This window comes from Hippocampus zosterae, chromosome 15, assembly GCF_025434085.1.
Source record: "Hippocampus zosterae strain Florida chromosome 15, ASM2543408v3, whole genome shotgun sequence".
NCBI classification, from domain to species: domain Eukaryota; kingdom Metazoa; phylum Chordata; class Actinopteri; order Syngnathiformes; family Syngnathidae; genus Hippocampus; species Hippocampus zosterae.
The window spans coordinates 5469873-5493412 of NC_067465.1; the positions used below are offsets into that span (position 1 = coordinate 5469873).

At 44.4% G+C, this 23540-nt stretch overlaps 3 protein-coding genes across 3 annotated transcripts; 2 read left to right on the plus strand and 1 right to left on the minus strand.

The window, feature by feature from the left end:
- Positions 1-528: 528 nt before the first annotated feature.
- Positions 529-14657, minus strand: acin1a (apoptotic chromatin condensation inducer 1a). Its single transcript, XM_052088737.1, has 18 exons — positions 14482-14657; positions 12605-12670; positions 11866-11977; positions 11732-11787; positions 8924-11572; positions 8368-8508; positions 8147-8226; positions 5111-5168; positions 4729-4768; positions 3861-4003; positions 3647-3790; positions 3384-3564; positions 2989-3134; positions 2630-2737; positions 2441-2548; positions 2057-2363; positions 1887-1987; positions 529-1803 (listed from the first exon to the last, which is right to left on the minus strand). Exons 1-18 carry the CDS (start codon positions 14617-14619, stop codon positions 1462-1464), a joined length of 4920 nt encoding a protein of 1639 aa, XP_051944697.1. The 5' UTR covers positions 14620-14657; the 3' UTR covers positions 529-1461.
- A 665-nt stretch (positions 14658-15322) lies between these two features.
- On the plus strand, positions 15323-16947 carry c15h14orf119 (chromosome 15 C14orf119 homolog). The gene is made up of 2 exons (XM_052088795.1): positions 15323-16160; positions 16369-16947. The coding sequence occupies exons 1-2, from the start codon at positions 15717-15719 to the stop codon at positions 16540-16542; spliced, it is 618 nt and encodes a 205-aa protein (XP_051944755.1). The 5' UTR covers positions 15323-15716; the 3' UTR covers positions 16543-16947.
- A 1068-nt stretch (positions 16948-18015) lies between these two features.
- Positions 18016-23430, plus strand: dhrs1 (dehydrogenase/reductase (SDR family) member 1). The gene is made up of 9 exons (XM_052088785.1): positions 18016-18130; positions 19151-19297; positions 19782-19925; positions 20451-20530; positions 21320-21452; positions 21518-21661; positions 21737-21806; positions 22346-22426; positions 22503-23430. Exons 2-9 carry the CDS (start codon positions 19154-19156, stop codon positions 22637-22639), a joined length of 933 nt encoding a protein of 310 aa, XP_051944745.1. The 5' UTR covers positions 18016-18130; positions 19151-19153; the 3' UTR covers positions 22640-23430.
- Positions 23431-23540: the final 110 nt, after the last annotated feature.

A 23540-nucleotide genomic window follows, 5' to 3' on the forward strand; every position in this document is an offset into this window, starting at 1 on the left:
CTTGCATCAGGGCACAAAAATGTCATGCTCAGCGACCAATGGGCTGTAATTACACAGGAGCTCAGCTGTGGTCTGCAGGATGCACGTCAAGAGCAGAAAAAATGGAGCAAAGGGGACAGAGAAAGGGGAAAGCTCGTGATTTATACCGAGGGGAACGGTGGCGAGGAAACGAGCGGATTAAATATGAGGATTTCAAAGAATACCTTCAGCCATCTCTGCTGTGGCAACAAACTGCAGAAAGTGTCGGTCTTGGATTTGGTCACCATCACTTGGCTGGCATGGCAGGACTGGATATATTTTGAAGGGGTCACGACTCGAGAAACGGAGCATGTGGTGAACGCCATCTTGTGGACTATTGGTGTAACGGCATAGGCACAACGGACCATCGCACAACCACTAGAGTTGGAATTGCAGTAGTTTTGCATTTAAAAGACTAAGCGTAGTATACTGTACTTCATCTGGACTAAAAAAGATAAAGTTTGACACACAACCTTAAATCGGGAAAAGGAAACAAAGTCAGACCAATACTTTCAAACTTTATCAATTTTTTATTTGTACATTCACCACTGATAGGCGTAATCAAAGAAATTAAAAAAATCAAAAACAAAGCATTTGTACTAAAATGGTAAAATAAAAACAATATTAAAACCCATTGGCGAAAAAACTGAAATAGTACAACCTCCCCTCAACGGCCCGTATAAGCCCAACCACGGTGAGAGCGTCCGAGGACGCCAAGGGAAGGGAACAAACGTAGATGAGATAATAATAAAGGAATCTGGTGCGACAGAAAAAGCGTCGCCTCCAGTCTCCAAGTACAATTTTCTTTTTTTTTTTCTTCTCCAAACAGCTGGAGAGAGGAACACTGCATTGCCTAAGATCAAAATACTCCAAAGCTGCCTCAGTTAAAAAGGTATGATTAAAGATGTCTGTACAGAATGCCACACGTTGGCCACATTTCAGCACACCTCTGCAAAGAGACGAGCTTTCTCTTCCTCTGTCTCTCGAGGCAGGTTGGCTGAAAAGATTGTTGGTTTCCATGCAGCAAAAAGTCCGCCTCATCCAAAGTGCAAGCCTGTTAAATGCGGAGGCAAAGAGCAAATGATGGCACCAATACTTTCGGTCAGAAGGGGGATGGGGATGATAAGGAATTACCCGGCATGCAGTATTTGCTATACTGCATGGAGGAGAGTCCCAAAAACAGTGATGCAAATGCATGAAGACAATATACATCAAACCCTGACAACACTTGCACTTTTCTGGTCCCCTTTCAGCACGTCTGCGCGTGTATGTGTGCGTGTGTGTGTGTGTGTTTGTGTTTGTGTGCTTTGAGGTGAGATCTGAAAGAGGGGGTGACGAACAACATCGGGGTTGGTCCTTTGCTGGGTCTCAGTTGGAACGAAGTACACAAAGTGGAAGGCAAACGGAGGAGGGCGGGTTTCTCGAGACAGTTCCATCAGCTGATTAGCGCCGCCTGTCTCGCGGGTCGCTGCGGCTTCGGGAGCGTCTGCCGCCCCCTTCCCCGCTCGTCCCCGGCCTTCGGTAGCCATCCCTGTGTTTGTCAGTGTCCCTCTCCCTCTCCCTGTCCCTCTCTTTACCTCTGTCCCTGTCCCGCTCTCTCTCTCGGTCTTTGTCTTTGGCCCCCTCGCTCCGGTCTCCCGCTGCAAGCCCTCCTCCGCCTTTGCTTTTCTCCTTGCGCTCTTCTTTCCTTTTTTTCTCCTCCTCCTCCTGCTCCTGCTGTAGCTGTTTCAGTCGATTCTCGCGCTCCTTCATCCGCTCGGCTCTGGCGGCTTCCCTCTCGACAAACTGAAACGCAGACCAATGAGTGAGGCTCTCTGAGCATTGCTCCGTCCAAGTGTACGCGTGAGCCGAGACTGAGCGCTTCGTACCTGCTCATCGGTAAGTGGAAGCCAGTAGATGCAAGGGACTGCTTTCGTTTTCCGAAAAAGATCATCAAGAAGTTTTGCGGGGGGTTCTTCGGCGGCTTTCTCTACACAAACGGACAATCGTGCAAACAGTCAGGCTTGCACGTCGCGTCAATATGGCGTGCCGGCGTTACCTTTCTTTTCCGTCTTCTTCTCTTTGCTCTTTCCCCTCTCCTTGCGCCGTCTCTCCCTGGAGCGTGACCTCCGGGGTCCTCCCTCTCCGTCATTTCCGGGTTTCCCAAACTCCCGGACCTTGTCGCGGTCCCACTCGCGCTCTGAGCGCGCCTTTTCCCTGCGCTCCATTTCCCGCTCGCGTTCGGCCCACTGGTCTCGCTTGGGAAGGAGAGGAGGCAGGGCCGCCGCTTGGAAACGGTTGGAAGTCAGCCACTGCTCTTCCGTTGCAGGTTTCTCTGCTGCACCCAATCCTTTGTGGAAGTCCAGCTAGAAAGCACAGACATACTCAGGCGAACACGGATTTATGTATGGTCCACCAAAAAAAAAAAAAAAAAAAGACAAACCTCATCTTGCTGACAGAAGTCTACGTTAAGGACTTTTGGGTTGCTCTGAGGCCACTTGACTCCATGAAGAGCTTCTCGTGTTGCGATTGCCTCTTCTGAACTTGAGTACTAGACAGAGCAAGGTGCCTACGTTTACTCTCATTTCAGCCATGGAGTGAAAAATCACACACGCCATTAAAAATGCCTCACAGTGACGTAGCAGTGAGATTTGATTTTGTCGATCCAGAAGCCGTCCTCCACCAGGGTGCCAGTTCTGCCCAGCAGTTCCTTCAGCTGCCCGAGAGTAAACGGCCTCACCTAAACAACATGAATGCACAACAAAGTCGGCCATACATTGCGATTCAAAACCAAGACTTAAACAGTCATCGCGCACAGACCTCTGTCAACACTCAAACGTTTGAAAAAGCACAAAGTGCCATCTCGTTCCACCGAGACATTTTATGTCATTTCTGAAATTTGGAGGGGGTCCAATTAAACAAAATAAAAATACACAAGAGCGCATAAATATGTTTATAAGTTTAGACTAAACTAAGCATTTGTTTTCTCACCAGATTACTGATGTGAACAATGCTGGAAACTTTGCCACGTGGGGGAGACGGGTGCCGGGCGGTGCGGACGGGGTCGTCAATGGTGATGGAAACGCCCGTTCTTTGCTGGCTGAAGGAGCGACGAATGAGGGTGTCACCTGCGGCCACTAATGAAGGGAAAGGCAGAGGGTCTGGGTAGTGGTAGAAATCCATCACCATCACACAATTTGAGGACAATTCAGAGGGCTAAATGGCACAGAGAAGTCGCTTCCTGATGCGCTCTGCTCTCAGCCACTGTTATAGTTGTTCAAACTAGGTGTGTGAACCTAGTTTTTGTTTGTTTACGTGGCTCTTGAAATGGAGAGAAAGAAAAGAGAAAAAGAAATAAAGGAAGGAAGGAAGGAAAGATGGATTACCATGACCAGGGTTGATTTCTCCATCTTGACATCTTGACTGTGTTTGCGCGTCTTCCATGGCTTTCTCTTCATGAGATTCGATCCTACTGTAGTCTCCCTGAATGTCATTTTGCGCCACATTCTCACACCTCCTCCTCTTGGTCTGCTTCTGCCCATTCTCTTGGATGTCCAAAGCCACCTCCTACAATCGAGAGAGCCAGTCAACTCGTTGTTCACTCGGCGAAGCGGCACGAGGCACACATTCAAGTCGCCGAATACCCTACTTGGGTGACAGTGCGTCGAATCTGAAGGTCCTGCTCGGACGGCTCTTGATCTTCTTCCTCGGCTCCAGACAGAACAACTTCTTCAGGATGCAGGTCCACAACGGCGTCTTGGCCTACGCCCGGTCGGACGTCTGGGATCAGTGACTGGGAACAAAACACTTGATCAGCGTTTTTCGGCCCGGAAGAAGCGTCGGTCACGGTCTGCTGTTTGTACCTTGAGTGAATCTGTGGTGATGCTGATGGAAGGTTTCTTGGAAGTGACCACAGTGCTGGAACCCCACCTCCTCTTGCGACTACCTCCAGTTCCACCTTCCTGATCGCCATCGGTACTGCCCGGGCCCGGAGAAGTCTTACTACCTGCCAACGCAACAATAAATGGAGTCATACTTAAATCCGTTTTAGACGTAGCTCTTCATTTGCATAGGGAAGGAGGGAGCACAGCAAGCTCTCGTGTGCAGCAGATCAACCATTTGGGGACCTGTTCTTGTCGGGGACACTTCAAAATGCAATAACTCCAAGGTTTGCTCCAGCCTGCATATGAGTTTCACCCCACACGGAAGTCAAGGTAGCATATGTTTAGACAGTGGATCTAATGTCAATATCTTTACTCGAGCATGTTTGCAGTTACTGTATGAGTCATTCAGACGTGCAATATTTGTTGCCTTTTGTTTAGATCGCAGCACATGTTCCCAACAGACATATGAAGACAACATTCTCAAGTGGTGCTTTTAAAGTGCACCCGGCGAATTGCTTGTGCATTGGCACCTGTCTGCTCCTCATATAATTACGGCGTTTACGAACACAAGCAGAAAATCAAAGGTTAAGATGCAAGTCTAACTAGTTGTTTGGAGAAATGCTAGTGTGTGTTCTGCCTGGGGCACGAATGACACTTCAACATTTTTTCTTTGGGGGGAGGAGGAGGGGGGGGGACACGTGATATTGTAAAAGGCAGACTTTCAATCATAAACAGAGAGACTTGTCAAGTACTTCAGTGAAGTCTTGTAAGTTTTACCACTAGAGCGAATCTGTGCAATAGCAACAAATCAACACAGTAAAAAGAGATAAACAGACAATGTACGTACTGCTAAGAGAGATCTTCCGAGCTGAGAAGGCCTTGTGTGCCTGAAACACAGCAAGAAAGGTTGCACACATAGAGTTAATGACAGGTTTCATTAAAAGCACACGCAGATGATAACAGGAAGTAAAAATACAGTAAATGAACAGTGTTAAGCAAATTTTGTGATAAAAATGTATTGGCTGTGTTGGTTGTTCGGAGTCGTCATAAAAATTGTGTTTACTGCACGTGTTGTACAAAGAAGCCAGTTTGATAGATCGCATACAATAACGTGCATCTTTTGGCAGGGAAAGTGTTTCGTGGTTCACTCCGTGTTTGAAATTAGAATCTTTTGTCATTCTACCCTATGATAGACAATGTGGATAAATGGAATTCCATCGCTCTCTTACCTCCTCGCTGGACTCCACAAGCTTCTCTGACTCTTGCATAGCAGACTCGGCTCCCTGCCTTCATTCACATCAGCAGAAAATGAGAAGACACATGATTACATAGCTAGTAATTCAGCAGAATTACACGGTCGACGAGGGAACTACAGAAAATTGTGGCGAATATATGAGCTCCTTCTGACTTGTATTACTGTACAAGTTTAATTATATTCAACAGGTTACGTGGTAGATGTTCTATAAACCTAGTGAATAACCTGCAGTACCACGATTTGACACTACAGCAAATGTTCCCGATGCCCGCCCTCCGGACGACTCAACGTTGGCTAGAACTGAGACACACGAACTGAACGCCAGCGACGAAACGTTGTCCTAGAAAGGCAGCTAATACCTACGCACAAGCGTGAAAATGCGAGCCGATGTAATGCGTCCGCAGTCCGCCTCGCGCCCGGCTGCGTCTACCCGGGCCGAGACGAAAGGTTGCAAGGCGGTGACGCACGATGAGCAGAATGCTCCCATCTGCTAGTGTCACCTCAAGCGAGCACAGCAACAGCAGCACTCTGCTGCGGCGGCGACTGATCCAACTTTGCGACGCACACACACACGACCGAATGCGGCGTCAAACGCGGCACACAAGCGGGGTGCCGCAGCGAGCGCTCCCTCCGCCGTACCTTCCTCCCACCACAGGTTACTCCTTTCCGAACGCGTTTATGGCTGCTTCGGCGGCCGGGATGACCCGTCGGAGCCAACGACTTCGCCTGCCATTTGGCCGATCGAATTTGATCTTCAAAATATTTCCATCTTACACCGCCGATCGAGAAGCATCGAAGGTGCTATACGACTGGTATGTCGCAAAGGGAAGAAAATGATTATTATGAATCAGGACCCACGTGTTGGCTTGAAGGCCGCCACGACTATTGCCTGATAGGAAATCTTTCAGCGGGGAAGTCAACATTTGTAGATGAGCGAATGTGCCTTCCCACAAAATCACTGGTGGAAATCTCCCCAAAAGTGACTCGTTGCTAGGGTAACTAACTATAGCGTTACTTTCAGGTACATTTTAAATGCTTAGGACCTCAACCCCTCCGGAACAGAAGGTAAAATTCACGTCTATGTTCATTCAGGAGAAATTTCAACGAATTTGCAATTCAACAGCGTGCAGTATACAAATCTATTAATAAATAATTGTCGATATGCTTACTATTTTAATTCTATCAACAAAAAATAATGTATGATTTAGAGCTTTCTTAATTATTGCACCTTCACGAGTGCCGATATACAAACCCAATTCCAATGATGTTGGGGCGTGAATAAAAACAGAATGATTTACTAATCCTCTTCAACCTGCATTTAATTGAATCAGCGACAAAGACAAGATATCTAATGTTTCAACTGACAAACCTGATTGTTTCGGGCAAATAATCAATAACTGAGAATATGATGGCAGAAGTAAGTTCCAAAAACACCACGTTTCATCACCTTTCCTTTTACAACACTCAATAAACATTTGGGAACCGAGAACACTAATTATTGAAGCTTTATACGGGGAATACTTTCCCATTTTCGCTTGATGTAAAACTTGGTTGATCAACAAACGAGTCCTATCTTTCATTTCATAAGCGACCACACGTTTTCAAAGGGGGACAGGTCTGGACTTTTGGCAGGCCAATCCAGTAATGCCCATCTTTTACTACGAAGCCATGGCGACACTGTTCTAAAGACAAGCAAAAAAGACATTGCTTGAATGGCAACATATGTTTACCCCAAACCTGTATGTACCTTTCAGCATTAATCGTGCCTTTACAGACGTGCGAGGGCACTAAGAGACCCCCGTGACATCACAGATACTGGCTTTTGAACAACGCACTGACGACAATCTAGATGGTCTTTTTCCTCATCGGCCTGAAGGACACAACGCCATGGTCGTTGAGTCCAAAATGTGCACTCATCAGACCACAGCACACTTTTCCACTTTGCCTCATTCCATCCCAGATGAGCAGTGCTTCCGAGTCTTGTTGATAACTGGCTTTTGCTTGAGCTGGTAGTTTTAAACTTGCATTGAAAGACATACTGGAGCACCAAAATGTTTTAACTGACAATGGTTTTCTCAGTCTCTGATGTTGAGCACAATATCCTTTACACCGTAATGCTGCTTTTTTTTTTTTTATCACTGTGCCGCCTGTGGTATCGAAAGTCCCTTGCATTCAATGTTAGATTCTGGCATCAAATCCAAAATGTGGGAATATTTGCACAAAAACATCACAACCATTATCTGTCACATTAAATATCCTGTCTTTGTAATGTACACTGTTCTCCTCATCGTCCCGGTTGTTGTTTCTGCATGCCAGTCACTCATCCTGCTTAGTTTCTTTTCAGCCACAGATTTTTCTCTCTCTCTCTCTTTTTTTTTTTTTTTTTTGCTGGGGGGAAATCCGAAGATGTTTAGCACAATTTGAGGTCAATGGAGCTGATTTTTGGTGCATAAACCGGAGTTAAATTGGTGGAGCCGAGGATGAGGAGAGACGCCGACATGCATTTGGAAGTGAGAGTCGCCGCTTCGAACTGAAGCCGATCTAAAATTGACAGAAGTTGAAAACCAATTTCTTTCTCACCCGCAGACGTAATCAATGCAGCATTGGATCGACAGGCGTTTTTCTTTTTATACTTCATTTGACAAGCGGTATTCATACATGAACCGATCACATAAAAATTGTGTTATTATTCACCTTATTTGGTATGAACATTTGTGCTTGTTTTTATTAATGATAATAAATCAAATGAACTAATTAGAAGAACAAGAGGAGGGTGAGCATAAAAGTGAGGGTGGCATCTGTGGCGGGGCTGTCCAACGCAGCGGAACGCAGACAGCCACGTCTCCTTTGGGAGATTATTTACTCATGATTATGATTTTAGATGACTCCCGTGGGGGAGATCTTTCGAAAGATTACTTTCAATAAACTGATGTACACTAAAACAGACACACGTGCATTACATTCATTTGACGCTTCACTGATCTCACTATACCAAGACATAAAAGCAAACCTTTGTTCATCCTTTTCCTCCGGTCCTTTGGCATCTTTCCTTTTCATCTCGTCTCCGGCGGTTGTTTCAATAAATGGTTTCTGGGATGTTAAGGGACACCAGCATGTTTAAATTATGAAACAAGGGGAATGTAAAGGCACCAATTAGATATGGAGAACGGTTAATCGGAGGGAGAATGTCATCAAGAAAAATGAATGACTTTAGGAATTAGACCCACTGACCTTGGCCTGACTCGTTTCATCATCTCCTGCGCTGGTCTTCTCGACAGACCTCTCTCTTTTGTGAGGGGAAGCCTTTTGCGTTTCTTCAGCCACAGCGGTCACTTTACACTGTGGTAAAGCACTTCTGTCAAGTTTTCCTTCCTAAAAGCAAACGGAAGATAAATGACATCGGGGCAACATTTCCCACCTGTGCATTCCTGTACCGGCATTGAAAACTTATTTTATGCTTTAAACTGAATCCAAAACCAAAATTGGGTTATTTGGTTTTGAGAGGGTCCAGAGCGCCAACATCGTATCTGCAAACTAATGGCTGTTAAAAATCTAAATTGGATCTGCTTATTAGTTTCCCGAAGCACTCAAAATGACTTGAACAAGCAAGCGTCGCGTTCAAGATCTTGCTCCCAGGAGATCTTCAAAAAATGACCGGACCAAGACAACATTTTAAGACAGCCATATTGTGTTTCTGTGTAACGTCTGTAGTTTATACACAACCGCACTGAAATTGGTAAGTGTAAACTAATACCCGACTCAAGGGACCATGGCGCGGAATGCCTACCCTTCTATTTCTTGAAGTGGAGATTTTCTCAAGAGACGAGGAGGATGAGGAAGAAGAGTGAGATGATGAGGACCCAGAATCCGATTCAGAGGAAGCAGACTCATGAGAGGATGACCGTTTTCCTCTTCTCTGTACAGCATTTACTGGGCCTGCAGGAACCATGACTTGATCCGCATCTTTTAATTTCTTGGTCATTTCCTTGGCAGGCTCATTAAGCCTCACCGAATCCTCTTTGACGTTGTCCTCTAATACTTGATTCGTAAAACCTTCTTTGGAACTTGTTTTTTGGTGCAAAGCAGACTCTTCCTCAGACTGGCTGCCCACCTGACCCAGTGCCTTAACACTAACTTCCTGTTCCTGTTCTGCGGAGGTTTCACTTTCTTGCCGTTCTCCAACACCGGTCGGGGTGGAAGAAAGTGACACCTGAGATGGCGGGGGTGTATCGGAGAAGGTACGATGCCGCTTGATGACCATGGCGGTAGGAGAGCGGGCCTGAATCGGGGAGTCTCTTGCAAACGGGAATTTCTTCAATGATGACTGCGGAGATGACAGCGTTGACCTTGATTCTGCTGCATGGGATTCACTCGGTGTCATTGGAGCTTTGGCATCTTCCTGGACTCCTGCCTCTGTTTCTTTAGCTGGTCCTGTGAAAAGGGGAGCAGTGGAAAGGGCAAAACCAGGCTCACTACCGCATATAGCTGGAGGGAATTTAATGTCTAACTCCTTGGCAGGTTTCTTCTCTAGAATGTCCTGTTCACTAGGTCTTTCCGTGACTATTTTGTCCTCAATCCTGTTTTCAAAAGTTGCATTTGACGCCTCTCTCTCGTCCTTCCTATCAAGATTTAATCTTCCTTGTTCCTTTGCTCTATCACTCTCCAATTTTTGCGCTATGCGCTCTTGCTCTACACGGGTTCTCTCTAGATGCTCTTTCTCGAGGCGCTCTTGCTCTACACGTGCTAGGCGCTCCTGCTCCAGACGCTCCTGCTCCAGGCGCGCTTGCTCTAATTGTACTCTCTCAAGATGTTCTTGCAATAGACGTGCTTTTGCTAGACATTCTTTCTCTCGACGTTCTTGCTCTAAGGCTCTCTGTTTTTCTGTACGCTCAAGCTCCAAGGCCTTTTCTTTTTCTAGTCGCTCAAGCTCTAGAGCTCTCTCTCGTTCTTTCTGCTCTTTCAAGGCTTCCTCCCTCTCCTTTCTCTCTTTCTCTAAAGTTTTTTCCTTCTCTAGCCTCTCTTGCTCTATTTTTTTCCTTTCCAAACGTTCCTGCTCCAATATCCTTTCTCTCTCAATCCGTTCTTTTTCTTTTCTCTCTGCCTCCAAAGCCTTTTCTTTTTCTAACTTTTCTTTCTCAAGAGCCTTTTCTCTTTCCTCTCGTTCCCGCTCCAAAGCCTGTATTCTTTCTAACTCCGCTTGTCTCTCTCGCTTTTCCCTCGCCTCTGTTTCCCGCTGGAGACGTTCTTGCTCTAAGGCCCTTTGCTTTTCAAGTTCCCTTTGCCGCTCTAGCTCTAGCGCTCGCTCTCTTGCCATGGTTTGCTCTCTCTCTTCCTGCTCCTCAGCCAAAGCTTGTTCCCTCTCCAGCCTCTCTCTTTCTGCTGCTAGTTTCTTTTCCAACCGCAAAGCTTCTTCTTCCTTTCTTTCTAAGGCTTGCTGATGCTCAAATCTCTCGATTTCCTTTCGTTCCTGCTCAAGAGCGTTTTTGCGCTCGTCCTCCAAAGCTCGTTCTTGCTCAAGACTTCTTAGCCTTTCTTGTCTTTGTAGCTCAAGGGCCTTTTCTGCCATGTCTTCCGTTGTGGAAGTCTTAAGCACACTCACAGGAATATGACTATGAGCCGAATGTGTTCCGATGACGCCCTGGTTGACGGCCATTATCATGGAAATTGGCACATGGCCTGCAGCGGTAGCCGAAGAGAGACCCTCGATATGTTCTGTGCCACAAAATGAGGTGGCCATTGGCAAATTGCTCTCTTTGCGACCTCCTTCCCCATGATTATCAGGCCAACTGGTCCCAGAGAAAGCGCCTTCTGATTCCATTTTACGGGCCAAAAGAGTTAATGGGCCAGGTTTACGATCCACGTGTCCACTCCTCTGCGGCTCTGGGCTGCTACTGGGGCTATCGCTGCTCGAAGAACCAGAGCTGGAGGTACTGGGTGAGTGCCTTGCTGGGGGTGCATCTGGACTAGGGGGGCTCTGTTTCGGGGTGTCGGGCAAGGAGAAGGATAACTCTGGAGGTGGCGATGGAGGAGGGGTCGGCTGGCGGAGTTGAGGAGATAAAAGGGAAGGCATGTGCTGCGGCTGCTGGGGTTGACGAGATGCTCCACACCTCTCCCGAGTGGAGGACCCTCTGGCTGGTTGTCTCGGAGTTCGTCTGCGAATGTTACTGCCCCAGTCATCATCATTGTCACCATCCTCCTCGCCAGCCTCACTATCATCATCGTCACTTTCAGCTGGGAAGTCACTGGCCGCAGAACTCTTCTCCGGTTGGTGCTCATTGCCAGGAATGTGCATCGTGATTGACCCAGAAGCAGGAGGAGTGGAATCGTGAGCTTCCTGTTTGCTATTAGCTTCTCCCTCGTTTACGGCAGCAAACCGGGTCTCTCCGTCAGAGGGGCCGGGTGGTTTGCACTGCTCAGCCGAGGCTTGGGTCACATCCTAATAAGAAAAAAATGTTGTGCAGTGACATCATTACAATCTTTAAGCTCGATTTCCACTGGCAGTCTTTTTCTTTTTTTAATCACATTTTAGAGAACAATAACCACATGTTTTGAAACAGATTCAATTGACAACAATATGGTGGAAAAAATGTCTGACCTGGTCTTGCGGAGGACACGCAACACTGTTATTAACATCTTTGTGTTCCTCTTGCTCTGTTGACAAAAGGTAACTAAATTAAAACTGGCATCATCATTAACATATCTGCCCTGAGAAATTGCAATTTCACCTACCGTTAGTGTCATTGGCTTCCCGAGCCTCTCTCTCAAGACGTTGCCGCAAGAGCTCCTGTTGTTTAGCCAGATACTGTTTGATGAAGCTATTCTGGCTCATTTCCTCACCAATCTAAATGTGCACGGGTTAATGACAATAGGCCGAAAGTCATTTGAAATCTCATCATATACATATGACAAATATACACTTGTTAAAGGGGGGAGTGGGGGGGGGGGGGGCGGGTGAAAAACAAAGTAACAACTTTAACTCAATGCAACTCTTCCACCGACGTACAAGTTTGGTTATTTTTGGTTTGAGTGGTTATCCTGGAGATAACCTAAGACTGGAGAGGGACGGAGGGAAATTGACGTCGACCACATGATTTTCAGGTGATCCGGCATCGGGTGAAAAAGATGGCTAACATTTTCAGAACATTGAAATGTCACAAGGCTAAAAAAAATAATCAAATATCTTTCCAAATACAACAGTAGTAGCTAAGTTTTATATGTGACAATGGTACTTTTTTTTGGTAGCGATGCAGGAGTATGACACGCACACACATCTCATCCCCAACGCACAGCAGCCAAAGATCGAGCGGCAAGGCTCTCTCTCCCTATACAGTGCTCTTTTTGTTTTGAAAAAAACATGGCAAAAACTAGTAGGCTAGATGAGTGTACTTCTGTGACCTCACATAATTTTGCATGTGAATCTGTTGATACTCTGTTGTGGAATGACACTGTAAATTCGCATAACACTTGCCTGAGAGTTTGGTTGCAGTCCACCATGAGAGGTGGAGGTCTTCTGCAGATTCTCCAACATGAGAGCCTGTCATTGAAAAGAGATACATATTGGTTGGGTATTCTTGAGATGCTTTGCACAGTAACGAGCAAAAAAGACAAACCAGAGTTTTACCAAGCCTAACGCTCTCTGTGAAGAGTTAGAATTACAAGCGGTAATTTGTTTGTCAAGTCTGGAAACAGCTATGGTATCTAAGGCTGGAGAAAAACAATAAAACAACTAACTTGGCCACAAAAAAGTCGCCACAAAATAAACTAATAATTTTTAACACATACAGTATTTGCCATGCTCTGAACCATGTTGAGCGGCTCAGTCCTTCACTCAGTGAGGGGTTGCTTGAAATATTACTGGAAGATGCTAAAATTTGTGGTCACTTCAAACTAAAAAAAAGGACGAAAGTTTCATGTCATTACAGCAGGCTGGATCTGGGGTCGCTTTGAGGCGGGAACACAAGCAGTTATACGTGATTACAACCAGGCTGGCTAGCGCATTCTATAATAGCAAAGAAATTCTTTTTTTTAATCATTAAATCATTATTCTTATAGTTTGAGGGGATTTCCTGAATAAATAAAAAAGATTTGTTAGTAACAGCCCTGATCATGTCCATCTCATTTTTCAAATGATAAGTCAGAGTCACTATTGTGACCGGCCTATCCTCATTATAAAACTATCTGATGTTCACCCATAGACACTTCCAAGAAGTGCAAGACAAGTTTGTACTTATCAAAGAAATGGTTAATGGTTTTAAAGATCAGTGGGTAGCACCCCTGACTTGGGACTTGCGGGTCAGGGTGAATGGTGGCATTCAGTTGGGTCCTCAGCAAGACCTTTATCCTATCCACCGTCCTGGGTGTGTTGTATCGGGAGGGCATTAAGCATAAAAACTGTTTGTACCAAATATATCATGCGACTAACTCGCTGTGGAGAGCCCTGACTAAGCCAAAAAAGGCGGTATTTGCCACAGGAAATCAACATCTGGCACCACAAAGATATTCTAGAATGAAAATCAAAGAATTGATGTAAATTACGTCGGGTTTTATTGTCTATGAGACAAATAATGCTATTGCATTGTTCAACTCCCACAAGGTATTTCCAAAATGAAAAAAGCCAACAGTGCAGAGAAACGTAAAAGCAGAAGCAACCACCATGGGATAATTTGTAGGCGCAATTATGATGTCAGTTGAATTGCCAACCCGTTTTATGAAAAAGAAAATCATGGGAACGATAAGATTTGGGTGGTTGATGACCAGGAGAAAAGTAAACAAACCAGCTCGTCAAAGACCTACGGCAGCTCAAACGCCTCAAACAGATTTAAAAAATGCACAGACCTTAAGTCGTCAGTACATAGCGAGAAGTAACAATTCAAAACGACGACTTCGAACAGAACTTAATAGTCTTTATTTACGTGTTAAAATGTCTTAAGTTGGGAAATTAGCCTAGCTGCAAAATATTAGCCTGGCTCTCCGATGCTTCAGACACTGTAAACAGCAGAAATCCAGAGGCCACTGCTAAACTCACGACGTTAGCCAAAATAGCTAATGAGCTAACAGGGAAACATCACCCTCAACACACATTTCGAGATGTGCATTCAAGTTGACTTAACTATTTCTTCCAATGACTAGTACGCTCACCGACACGGAACGCACTCCTAAGAAACAGCACAGACAAAATAGAGGCAAAACGCAATCTAGTGGAAATGATTGAACGTCAAACTCCAGCTACTACGCTGTTCAACAGTAACGATACTCGGATGTCGGCCCTCGAGAAAGCATCAGCCCGTCTCATCGTTATCCTGAACTCGCAGCAACGGTGGCCGCAAAACTCGCAGTGGAACTCACCCCTTTGAGTCTTTTGACAAGAGCATTCTTTTGTCCGCTTTTAGACAGTCCCCTTTCCTCAAGAGCAGCTTTTAAATCTGCAACACGAAGAGACTGGAGCGGTCTCCCGTCCAGGGTTACGTCTTCGAGGTCCGCCATTTTCCGTTCCTCTGGACCGATTCCAGCGAGAGCGTCGAGCAACGCCCTCCGACAGACGACGTCAACGCCGACAACTTCCTCCATTCGATATAAGAAGTACATTTGTCCCTTTTGATTTCATTACACATTTTAAACACACTTTTCTGTTTTGTTTTTTAAAAAATCGGTTTATAACATAATAGTACATGAAGCCAACGAGCGTCTGTGCGTAATTTCTTCGCAGTTCTGATACTTTTGAAGGTCAACGTCGGTTTACAACTTCCACGTTAGTTTGAATTTCCTCTCAATTACGTAAGTACTTCACAGGACTATTAATTACAATTTGCAAAATTTATGCGTGAATATTTACTCCCAAATTTGTGCAATTCAGTCCATCTATTTTCTTTACCACAAATAATATATTTCAAAGTCACTGCTGGGCCGGTATCAAATCATGGATGGATGGGTGATGGCGAGTGCGAGAGAGAAAGAGCATAGGTTATTATTAAGTGTAGTATGTGAGAGAAATGGACTAAACAAAAGAGAAATAGAATTATATAATATATATTATTAATTATGTTTAATACAAGAAGAATTTTAAGATATATATATATGTGTGTGTGTGTGTGTGTGTTGTCAGTCACATATATGTATATGTGATATACGTATGTGTATATGAGTGTATATATATATATATATGATTTAGGATTTTGAAAATCCTTCGCAGCAAATCCAAGCTCTTACTTTTGTTCATTTGTTTATTTTCAAATGACCAGTTTCGATTGCAAGAGAAAGCAGTAATCATTGGAGATCAATGGGTGGCGGTAACGCACCGTTACAGTTTGAAAAATTCCGTTAAACACAGTGAAGAAGAACGGCCGACGAATCTCGCAGACGGCTTCTCTTTAAATATGACAATTAGGCCATCAAAGGTGGGTAATATAGATGCGTTCTGGAAAAAAGGTACTTCCTATTCATGGTTGCCTGTTAAACGTACAGTACAGCTTATGTTATACAAAACCAAAGATTTCCCCAGTCGGCTGGCACTGCCGATTAATTTTAAGTAGATAAGTCGCTTCTTGCTCTTCTCATGTTGAACCCAAACAGCCTGTTCAAAGATGTCATGGTTCAATTGCGTCAGTCAAAACTCGGACCACCAGCTGCAGTTTTCCACCGACAGCCGTACAATGTCGGCCACAGAGGGCTTGTGTGCTTCTTCCCGCTCCCGGCTCAGGGGGGCTCCGACGGCTGCGGCGTCACCCACCGTGGCAACACAAGACTGTCCTGGCCTCTCGTCTCGCGGGCCGGGGGGCTTTCCCTCGACACCCGGAGGTGTCGCTGGGCCTCCCACCCTTGAGAATCTGACATGCGGGTCTCCGAGCGGAGGCCAGATCGGAGAGCCGGTTCCCATCTCTTATGTGAGCCTCCAGGAGCAGAGGTGCGTCCTAAGTTGGTTCCAGGGCTGGACTCCCTTTCAGCGGGAGAGATTTTTGCAGGACCTTGTGGCCAAAGCCGTGCCTGGGAAGGTTTGCACCCTTCTCGACTCTCTCAGTACTCTTCAGGTAACAGCACTGCCACGCGATGTACATCCAGTCGCCTTTACTGTACAAATGCATCTCAGGATGACTCTAATTTATTCAATAAATGCATGTTTTTATGTTTGTTGGCTGGATTATTTGTAATTTAATGGAGGAAAAAGAAAATGTCCTCCGATTCCTGAATGACCCACAACTATTCTTTAACTTCTTCTCCTTTTTTCACTTTGTCAAGGTCAAGGACAGACTACCAAACATATTTGAATGCCAGCTACGCCTGTGGACACAGTGGTTTGAGTCTTGGGGAGAAGAAGAGCGCAATCATTTCTTACACGTACTGGAAGAGAGGAACGCCACATTTGTTGCCCACTTTTACAACTGTGTAGCGGCTACAGCAGGCAGAGACTGAGTCATGATTGCATCTTGAAACTCATACAGGGACAATAAGCAAAAATGAATGTGCATTGGTATCATGGCCACTTCACCGGAAAGAGAAATACATGTTGGTGTGAAGTGTATCCGTTATCTTGAATAGATTCCTGAGCATTGTGACCAACTTTTAAAAAGTCTTTCGTAAACCAATTCTTCAGGGAAACTTCACACGCACACCAAAAAATGTATTTATTATACCCCCACCCTTTTTTTCCAAACTAATGAGCATTTTGTCAAATATTGTACTTCATACTGGATGATTGGAGCTCTAGCTATAACCGCTGCGTGATAATGTTATGTTTTGACTACCCTGATTTATGTACTGGATATGGGGTGGACATTTTTTGTAAAGTTGCACAAATAAACAACATACTTCATTGTACCAGTGAGTTTTATGTTTGAGCCTGCTATAAAAATATGATGCGTAGGTTCAAAATGCCTTCAAGACTTTTTTTTATTTAAGCTTTAGTTTCTGATTTTTGTTTTTCAAAGAATCTTTTTTAAAAACGTCAAATGTATTAGTTTATATTTCCCAGCAATGAGTTTTGCCATCGCAAGTTCGCAACCCACAGTTGATTATAGGAAATACTCTGCAAAATTAACAGTGTGCACAGTCTAGCTCAGGGGTGGGCAAGCTGTGGGATGTGTGCACACATTCTGAGAGGCGACTCAGTTTATTTTCCCAAATATATATTTTTTCAATCATTTGTGATCGGAGGAAATTCTAAACATGTTTCTACAACTCCAGCGGAGCCCCACATTCTTACCAGAATTCTGTATAGGGCAGGGGTGGTAATTAATTTTGCAAAGGGGCCACGTGAGAAACTGAAATGCTTGCCACGGGGCAACATTAACATTTAAGAACTTAAATGTTGTGCACCAAAAGACAACTCATTAAACGTTCCTTGCCAGGAGTCCCAAATGGGAAATATAATATTGAGAGTGATGTACATATAATGACACCGTGGTGATTTATAATACACCCAAAATGTACAGTATATGAAACTGCAACTTTACACACAATATTATCATGCCAAATCTGGGTTCAGTGTTTCCACTTTTTAAATGTTACTTAAGTGAGAGAGTTGAATGAAAACGTATCCTTTGGCCAGAGAGTTTTTTAAAATTTATTTAATTTATTATAAACGTATCTACAGAGTCTAAGGACATTTGCTCCCTCTAAATTAGGTCAATTCTTATAACAACCAATAAACAACACAACAGTTGTAGACTGTTCATTGGCATGCACTGTAAATGAACAAACCCACATATTTAAAATACTTAGCCATGGTGTATACTTGTAGAATCGAGTATGTTTATCGGTAAAAGATTTTCAAAATTCAAAAAACAAACAACTACACGACAGCGTACCGTTGTACTGTCGAGGTATTGTAAGATGTAAGATCCACCATAGGAGGGCAGTAAAGCAACATCATCTAGAGCAGCTACGGAAAAGTTAAGAAAAGAAGAAATGACGTTCATATCAGCTGCAAACGCCTTGCAGATGGTTAACCAGATAATTGCGAAGACTTCGCAGGGGGAGAAAGTATCCGACGCCACTCGCTGTAAGTTGCTCTTGTCTCTTGCTGTCGTTATTCGTTTTCAAATAGTTATTGATTTTCTAGCACAGTAAGTTAAATAACGTTTCCGATAACTCTAAATGGCAACTCAGTCTCTTTTATTTATTTATATGACATTTGCATAACATTTCTATTTTTCATGTCTGCTTAAACAATGAACCCTGAGTCTTTTTTTTTCTTACGTTGTGGTCATTTGTCGTAACAAATGTTTTATTTTTTTAAAGCATTAAAAGTATTTTATAGTCCAACTGCAACTCCGACCCGTTTTAGAGCCTTGCTGATCACCCTTGCCCTTCCTGTACTATGTACCCATCGTGAGTGCAACGGCGTTCCCATTTCAATGTTGAAAAAAACGGTCCGTTAAACGCCCAAACGAGCCCCGTAACGACTTACAGATTCTTGCCAAAAGAAGTGAGTCACGGGGGGACGTTCTTCCTTCAAGTGGCGTCGTGTCTCTCCCCGCGCTGTTCATCAGCTCTCCCTGTTGATCATAATCAGCTGCCCAAGGACCCACATTGAAATTCGAGCTGAAAACGGCACGAGGAAAGCCTGAATCTTTGAGGAAACAGACTGCTTTTTGTACAGTCGGCTACATAAGGATTTGGACATGCATATCACTCAATATTCAGCATTCCGTCGCCACAATGGATTTGAAATGAAATAAATGAAGATGTGCTTTAAGTGCAGACTGATTTTTTTCAATTTGAGGGTACAGTATTTACATCCAAATCAGGTGAAGGGTGTCGGAATTACAAGACATTTTATTAGTGACGCTACCTTTTTAAGGGATCAATTGTCAATGGCTACTTATCCCTGGCCAGGTATGTGTCATTCCATCATTATTTCACTTTCAAGGAACAGAGACAAGGCCTGGAGTTGGTGCGTGTGTGTTAAAGGCTTCGTGGAAGAGACTTCTTTTCTTTGCTCTTTTTCAATCTGCATTATTTATGACACATGTTGATTGACTGTTATCCATCTGTCGTTTGCCCCCCCACGTCCGCACAGAACATGTCCCTGTCCGGCTGGATCTGTGTGGTCACAGGTGCCTCCAGAGGCATTGGAAAAGGAATAGCGCTGCAGCTTTCTGATGCAGGCGCCACCGTCTACATCACCGGACGCCAGGAAAAGACTCTCAAAGAAACGGCAGCACAGGTGAAATGTTAAGCTGGATGGGGAAATAATTACTTGGGCAGCTCATCAAGAAGTTACTATCATGCCAGCTGTGGTACTTTTGTTTACTTCCTCTTTCTTTTATGGAAGGTCTTTGTGGTTTATTGTAACTATGACACTTTCTTTGTTACTGCGAAAGACCTGGCAACGTTCCCCGACATTCATTTATTTGCACCTGCGCGCGATGCACGCAACTGTCACCCCTCCCCAACCCCCACTTGTTGTGCGTCGAGCTCCCCTGGCCGTCAGGCCCCACCCCTGACAGACTGTCGATAATTGGTTGATGGAACATTGACACGTTGGGCGTCGGATGCTGCATTTTTCATTTGAGATGCTAATTATGAATGATACCGTTTCAAAATGAGTCACTTGTCGTCTTGTTCAAAATTATCCTCCAAACAGCTTTCTGGGAAAACCGCTTGCTCTAGTTACTGCAGTCCACATGCTCGCTTTGCTCTCCACTCAGGTGAGCGAGCGGGGTGGAAAGTGTGTGCCCGTCATCTGTGACTCGACCAATGATGGCGACATTGAGAAACTGTTTGAACGCATAAAAACGGAAGAGAGTGGCCGACTGGACCTTCTGGTCAACAATGCATACGCTGGAGTCCAGGTTGGTGGCATTTCAGTACTATTTCACATATCGCAATGCAATCTGTTTTGGAATGCCAGGTGACTTCCATGTATCGAACTCTTCAAAACAATGGCTCAATTCTCATAATAATGTCACGTGCGATGTTCTGTCGCAGCCCCCAACCGATGTCAGTTAAGCGCTTTGTTACAGCTGCCGCTGTTGTGAAAGCGCTCTATAAATCGGCATGTATTGTATCATAATGTTAACAATACAGGAAATGTTTGACTGTTTTTTGGTATGATTGCACTTGGGTGTCGATGTTCCCCTTCTGTACGAGCGTGACAAAAAATACAAAACACACAGGAGTTGAATCTTTCGATGCTTACGAAACCAAAGTGTCATGGGGTTTGTGAAAGTCTCTCGTAATGTGACTCATGATAATGGATTGAACTCCGGTGATCTTGAGACTTAAAAAAAAAAATTGGAACGCGTTTAGGCTCGGAACTGTAGACTAAAATCCATCCTGTTATTTACTTGCATGACAAATATGCCGTGTCATTGCAGGCCATCTTTGAGAACCAGGGGAAAAAGTTCTGGGAGACCGATCCGTCTTTTTGGGACACCATCAACCACACTGGCCTGAGGTAGTAGGCCTGAGTTGCATGTCACGACTTTACAGACGCCTTTGGCCATCATTTGATGAGTTTTTTTTCTTTCTTTAATGCCGTCATGACCAACTAGAAAACTAAAATGCAGTCAAAGTATTATGTTTACAAAAAAGTGCGGAATTTGTTTTTGTTTGTTAATTAGCACTCCATTTCCTAGATCATGGAGGATGATCGGTTAAAAACCATTAAAGGGAAGTCAAAAGTTGTCGTGACAAGTAGTCTAAATACAGCATTGTAATTAAGACTGGAATATGAATGAAGCGGCAAAAATCCTTTTTTTTATCCTTCTACTCGGGTGGCCATTTTACCGCTTGCTGTCGATGGAAAATGACATCACAGTGGCTCAGGTTGCATTCCAGGAAAGTGGGAAGTCTGAGTTTTTCAATCACCGATCCGGAAAAGTGCACTCAAATCCCACTCAAGCCGGGAGTTCCAAGTCACAGAATCTACCCGACCTCACGGAGTTGCTTTAGTCTGACGCCACCAGACAACGGCGACCCTTCATTCTTGAAAACACAAGAGTGGTCATTTCCTGAAGCACTGCAACGTCATTTTCAGTACATCGTGGCAAAATGGCCACCCCCTGACGTGGATGAATACGGGTGGATTTTGTTGCTTAATTACCATCCAGTGATGAAGACTCTCTTGTCGGTTTGTTGTGGTGAAGGAGCTGATGTGTAGCTGTAAATTACCTCGTTCATGCTGGATCTTTTCAGCAAAAGTGATTCATTGAACCTTCTTTGTTTTATTTCCTCGTTCTGGTAGAAGCCACTATATCGCTTCAGTGTACGCCTCCCGTTTGATGGTGGCTCGAGGTCAGGGCTTGATCGTCACCATTTCATCCATGGGAGGCCTGCGATATCTCTTCAATGTGCCATACGGTGTTGGGAAAGCTGCGGTAAGTCGGCGCTTCGTAAGGTCCCCCGGTTTTATGGATGGAGTAACCCAACCATTTCTTGACAGTGCGACCGCATGGCCGTGGACATGGCTATGGAGCTTCGGAGCAGGGGGGTTGCATCTGTCAGTCTCTGGCCTGGACCTGTCAAGACCGAGCAAATAACTCAGTTCGTGCTTTCAGATGATGCGACGCGGGAAGTAGATTCCAAGGTAGGCTTCTCCAGCAGCTGACCGCACGTGTAGTGTTGTTGTTTTCGCTGAATGTCTGCATCGTTTCACCCTCAGACGAAGGAATTGTTTGCTCATGGAGAAAGCACCGAATTTAGTGGCCTGTGCATTGCCAACCTTGCTCAAGGTAGGCCTATTCTAGATTGGCTGACATGTTTTAACTCTAGTTCAACGCAGAAGTGGGGGGGGGGGGGGAGTTCATTACAATATCTTCCCTTTTGACCCACTAGTCTGTATTTGTGGAATAAGTGATTAATAATCCACCCGTTTTCGAATAGGAGAGTGATGTCATGTGGAACCGCCCAGTCCTGGCTATTGAAACTGATGTCAGAGTAGCCGCGGGCTTGCCTTGTGAGCATCGCATGGCCAAACCCAGAAAACTGGTTGAACCGTGGCATTAAGAAAATAAGCCCGTGGGCATTTTGATGTCAGTTTTCAATCACCAGTAGGGGGTGGTGCCACCTCGGATGGCAATAAAAACTCAGGGGATTATGATGCTTTGTCCTTATTCCAAAAACCCAATCTCAGAAATATTGTCTTGAAGGTAATGGGGGGCACCCGGATCATATTGTAGCAAATATAATCTTTGACTCTAATTCTGTTCTAAGCTTAAATGAGAAATGTTTCTTCAGCTTCAACTAACGAATTCCTTTCACTGCTTTAAAGATAAAAACCTGATGTCACTGAGCGGGAAAATTCTCATGACCTGTGACCTGGCGAGGCGTTACGGGATCCGAGATGTTGACGGTAACTCACTTTTGGAGAAGAACGAAACTGAAAAAGTGAGTCGATGGTGTTTGTTTATTTTTTTTTCCTTTTCCAGGGCGGTGTGTGAACGACTTTACCTCCCTTAAGTTCCTGCTGACCCAAGTTCCGTATGTCTCCTGGCTCTCATCTTTTGTCCCGTCTTTTATAAGACTGCCCCGCTTTCTGCTCCCCTTGACAAGCAACCATTTCTAACCACAAGCTAGCGTGGCATTGAAAACCTCTTTGTGGCTACTTTTGAATCCAATCACGACAAGTGTCTATTTAAATGAAAGACTCCGGGAATTGTGAATGCCGACTACAGTGAAACCTCTTTATTTGAATTTGATCAGTGTTACCACGACCACTACAAAGTCACAATTATAAAATAGAGCACATCAATTCTACACAAAAAACTCAACATGACAGCATGCAACCGTACCACTTGCATCCTCAGTCGAATTTGAAATCAAACTGGTTAAAGATCCCATTGCTAAAACGCAAATGATACTGTAAATGCGTAGAGACTGCAGGAAAACTAAATTCTCGCTTTGCAATCAAAATGTTGAGTTAAGCCATACTGTACCGGACAGAGAAAACATCCAACTTACCTGAATGCTCATCTTGTATTTCTCCTCTTTGACATCAGCGTTAAACGTCTGTGGTAGCACAACAACAAAGAAAAGACAAAGAAAATTGAGCGTTTTTCAGAAATTTTACAGCAGTATTTTTCCTCTGCAAGTCAAATTCAGAGGTTTCACGGTTGCTTATTATCATAACTATATTACTGTTTGAGCTTGAGAATGTGAAATTGTATTTGGTATCAATATGAAGCTGGTTTGTCTCTATTTGATGTAGATGCAGCCAAAATGTATAACCAAGTATTTTGGATTAAAATGTTGAAGCATTATACATATATTTTTGTATTGATAGAAGTTGGTGCTGCGATACAATGCTGCTGGTATGTTACCGATCTATCTTGATAAATAAAGAACTGGGCTAAAACACTGCGGTTTGTCTTATTCAAAACAAGGGAAGTATCATTGACTCGGACTGTTCCAAATCCCACAAAACACTTTTGGTTGATTAAAAACTCAAATCTCGGCTTTGCATGTTC

Bases quoted from the DNA above. Each gene is read 5' to 3' on its own strand.
- acin1a (XM_052088737.1), bottom strand. From the start codon at position 14,619: ATGGCGGACCTCGAAGACGTAACCCTGGACGGGAGACCGCTCCAGTCT. The intron at 2,364-2,440 runs GTTTGTCTTTTT...TGTGCTTTCTAG, and splicing joins ACTTCTGTCAGCAAGATGAG to CTGGACTTCCACAAAGGATT. The intron at 1,804-1,886 runs GTACGAAGCGCT...TCTGCGTTTCAG, and splicing joins TTCCACTTACCGATGAGCAG to TTTGTCGAGAGGGAAGCCGC.
- c15h14orf119 (XM_052088795.1), top strand. From the start codon at position 15,717: ATGTCATGGTTCAATTGCGTCAGTCAAAACTCGGACCACCAGCTGCAG. The intron at 16,161-16,368 runs GTAACAGCACTG...CACTTTGTCAAG, and splicing joins ACTCTCTCAGTACTCTTCAG to GTCAAGGACAGACTACCAAA.
- dhrs1 (XM_052088785.1), top strand. From the start codon at position 19,154: ATGTCCCTGTCCGGCTGGATCTGTGTGGTCACAGGTGCCTCCAGAGGC. The intron at 19,926-20,450 runs GTTGGTGGCATT...GTGTCATTGCAG, and splicing joins ATGCATACGCTGGAGTCCAG to GCCATCTTTGAGAACCAGGG. The intron at 20,531-21,319 runs GTAGTAGGCCTG...TCGTTCTGGTAG, and splicing joins ATCAACCACACTGGCCTGAG to AAGCCACTATATCGCTTCAG.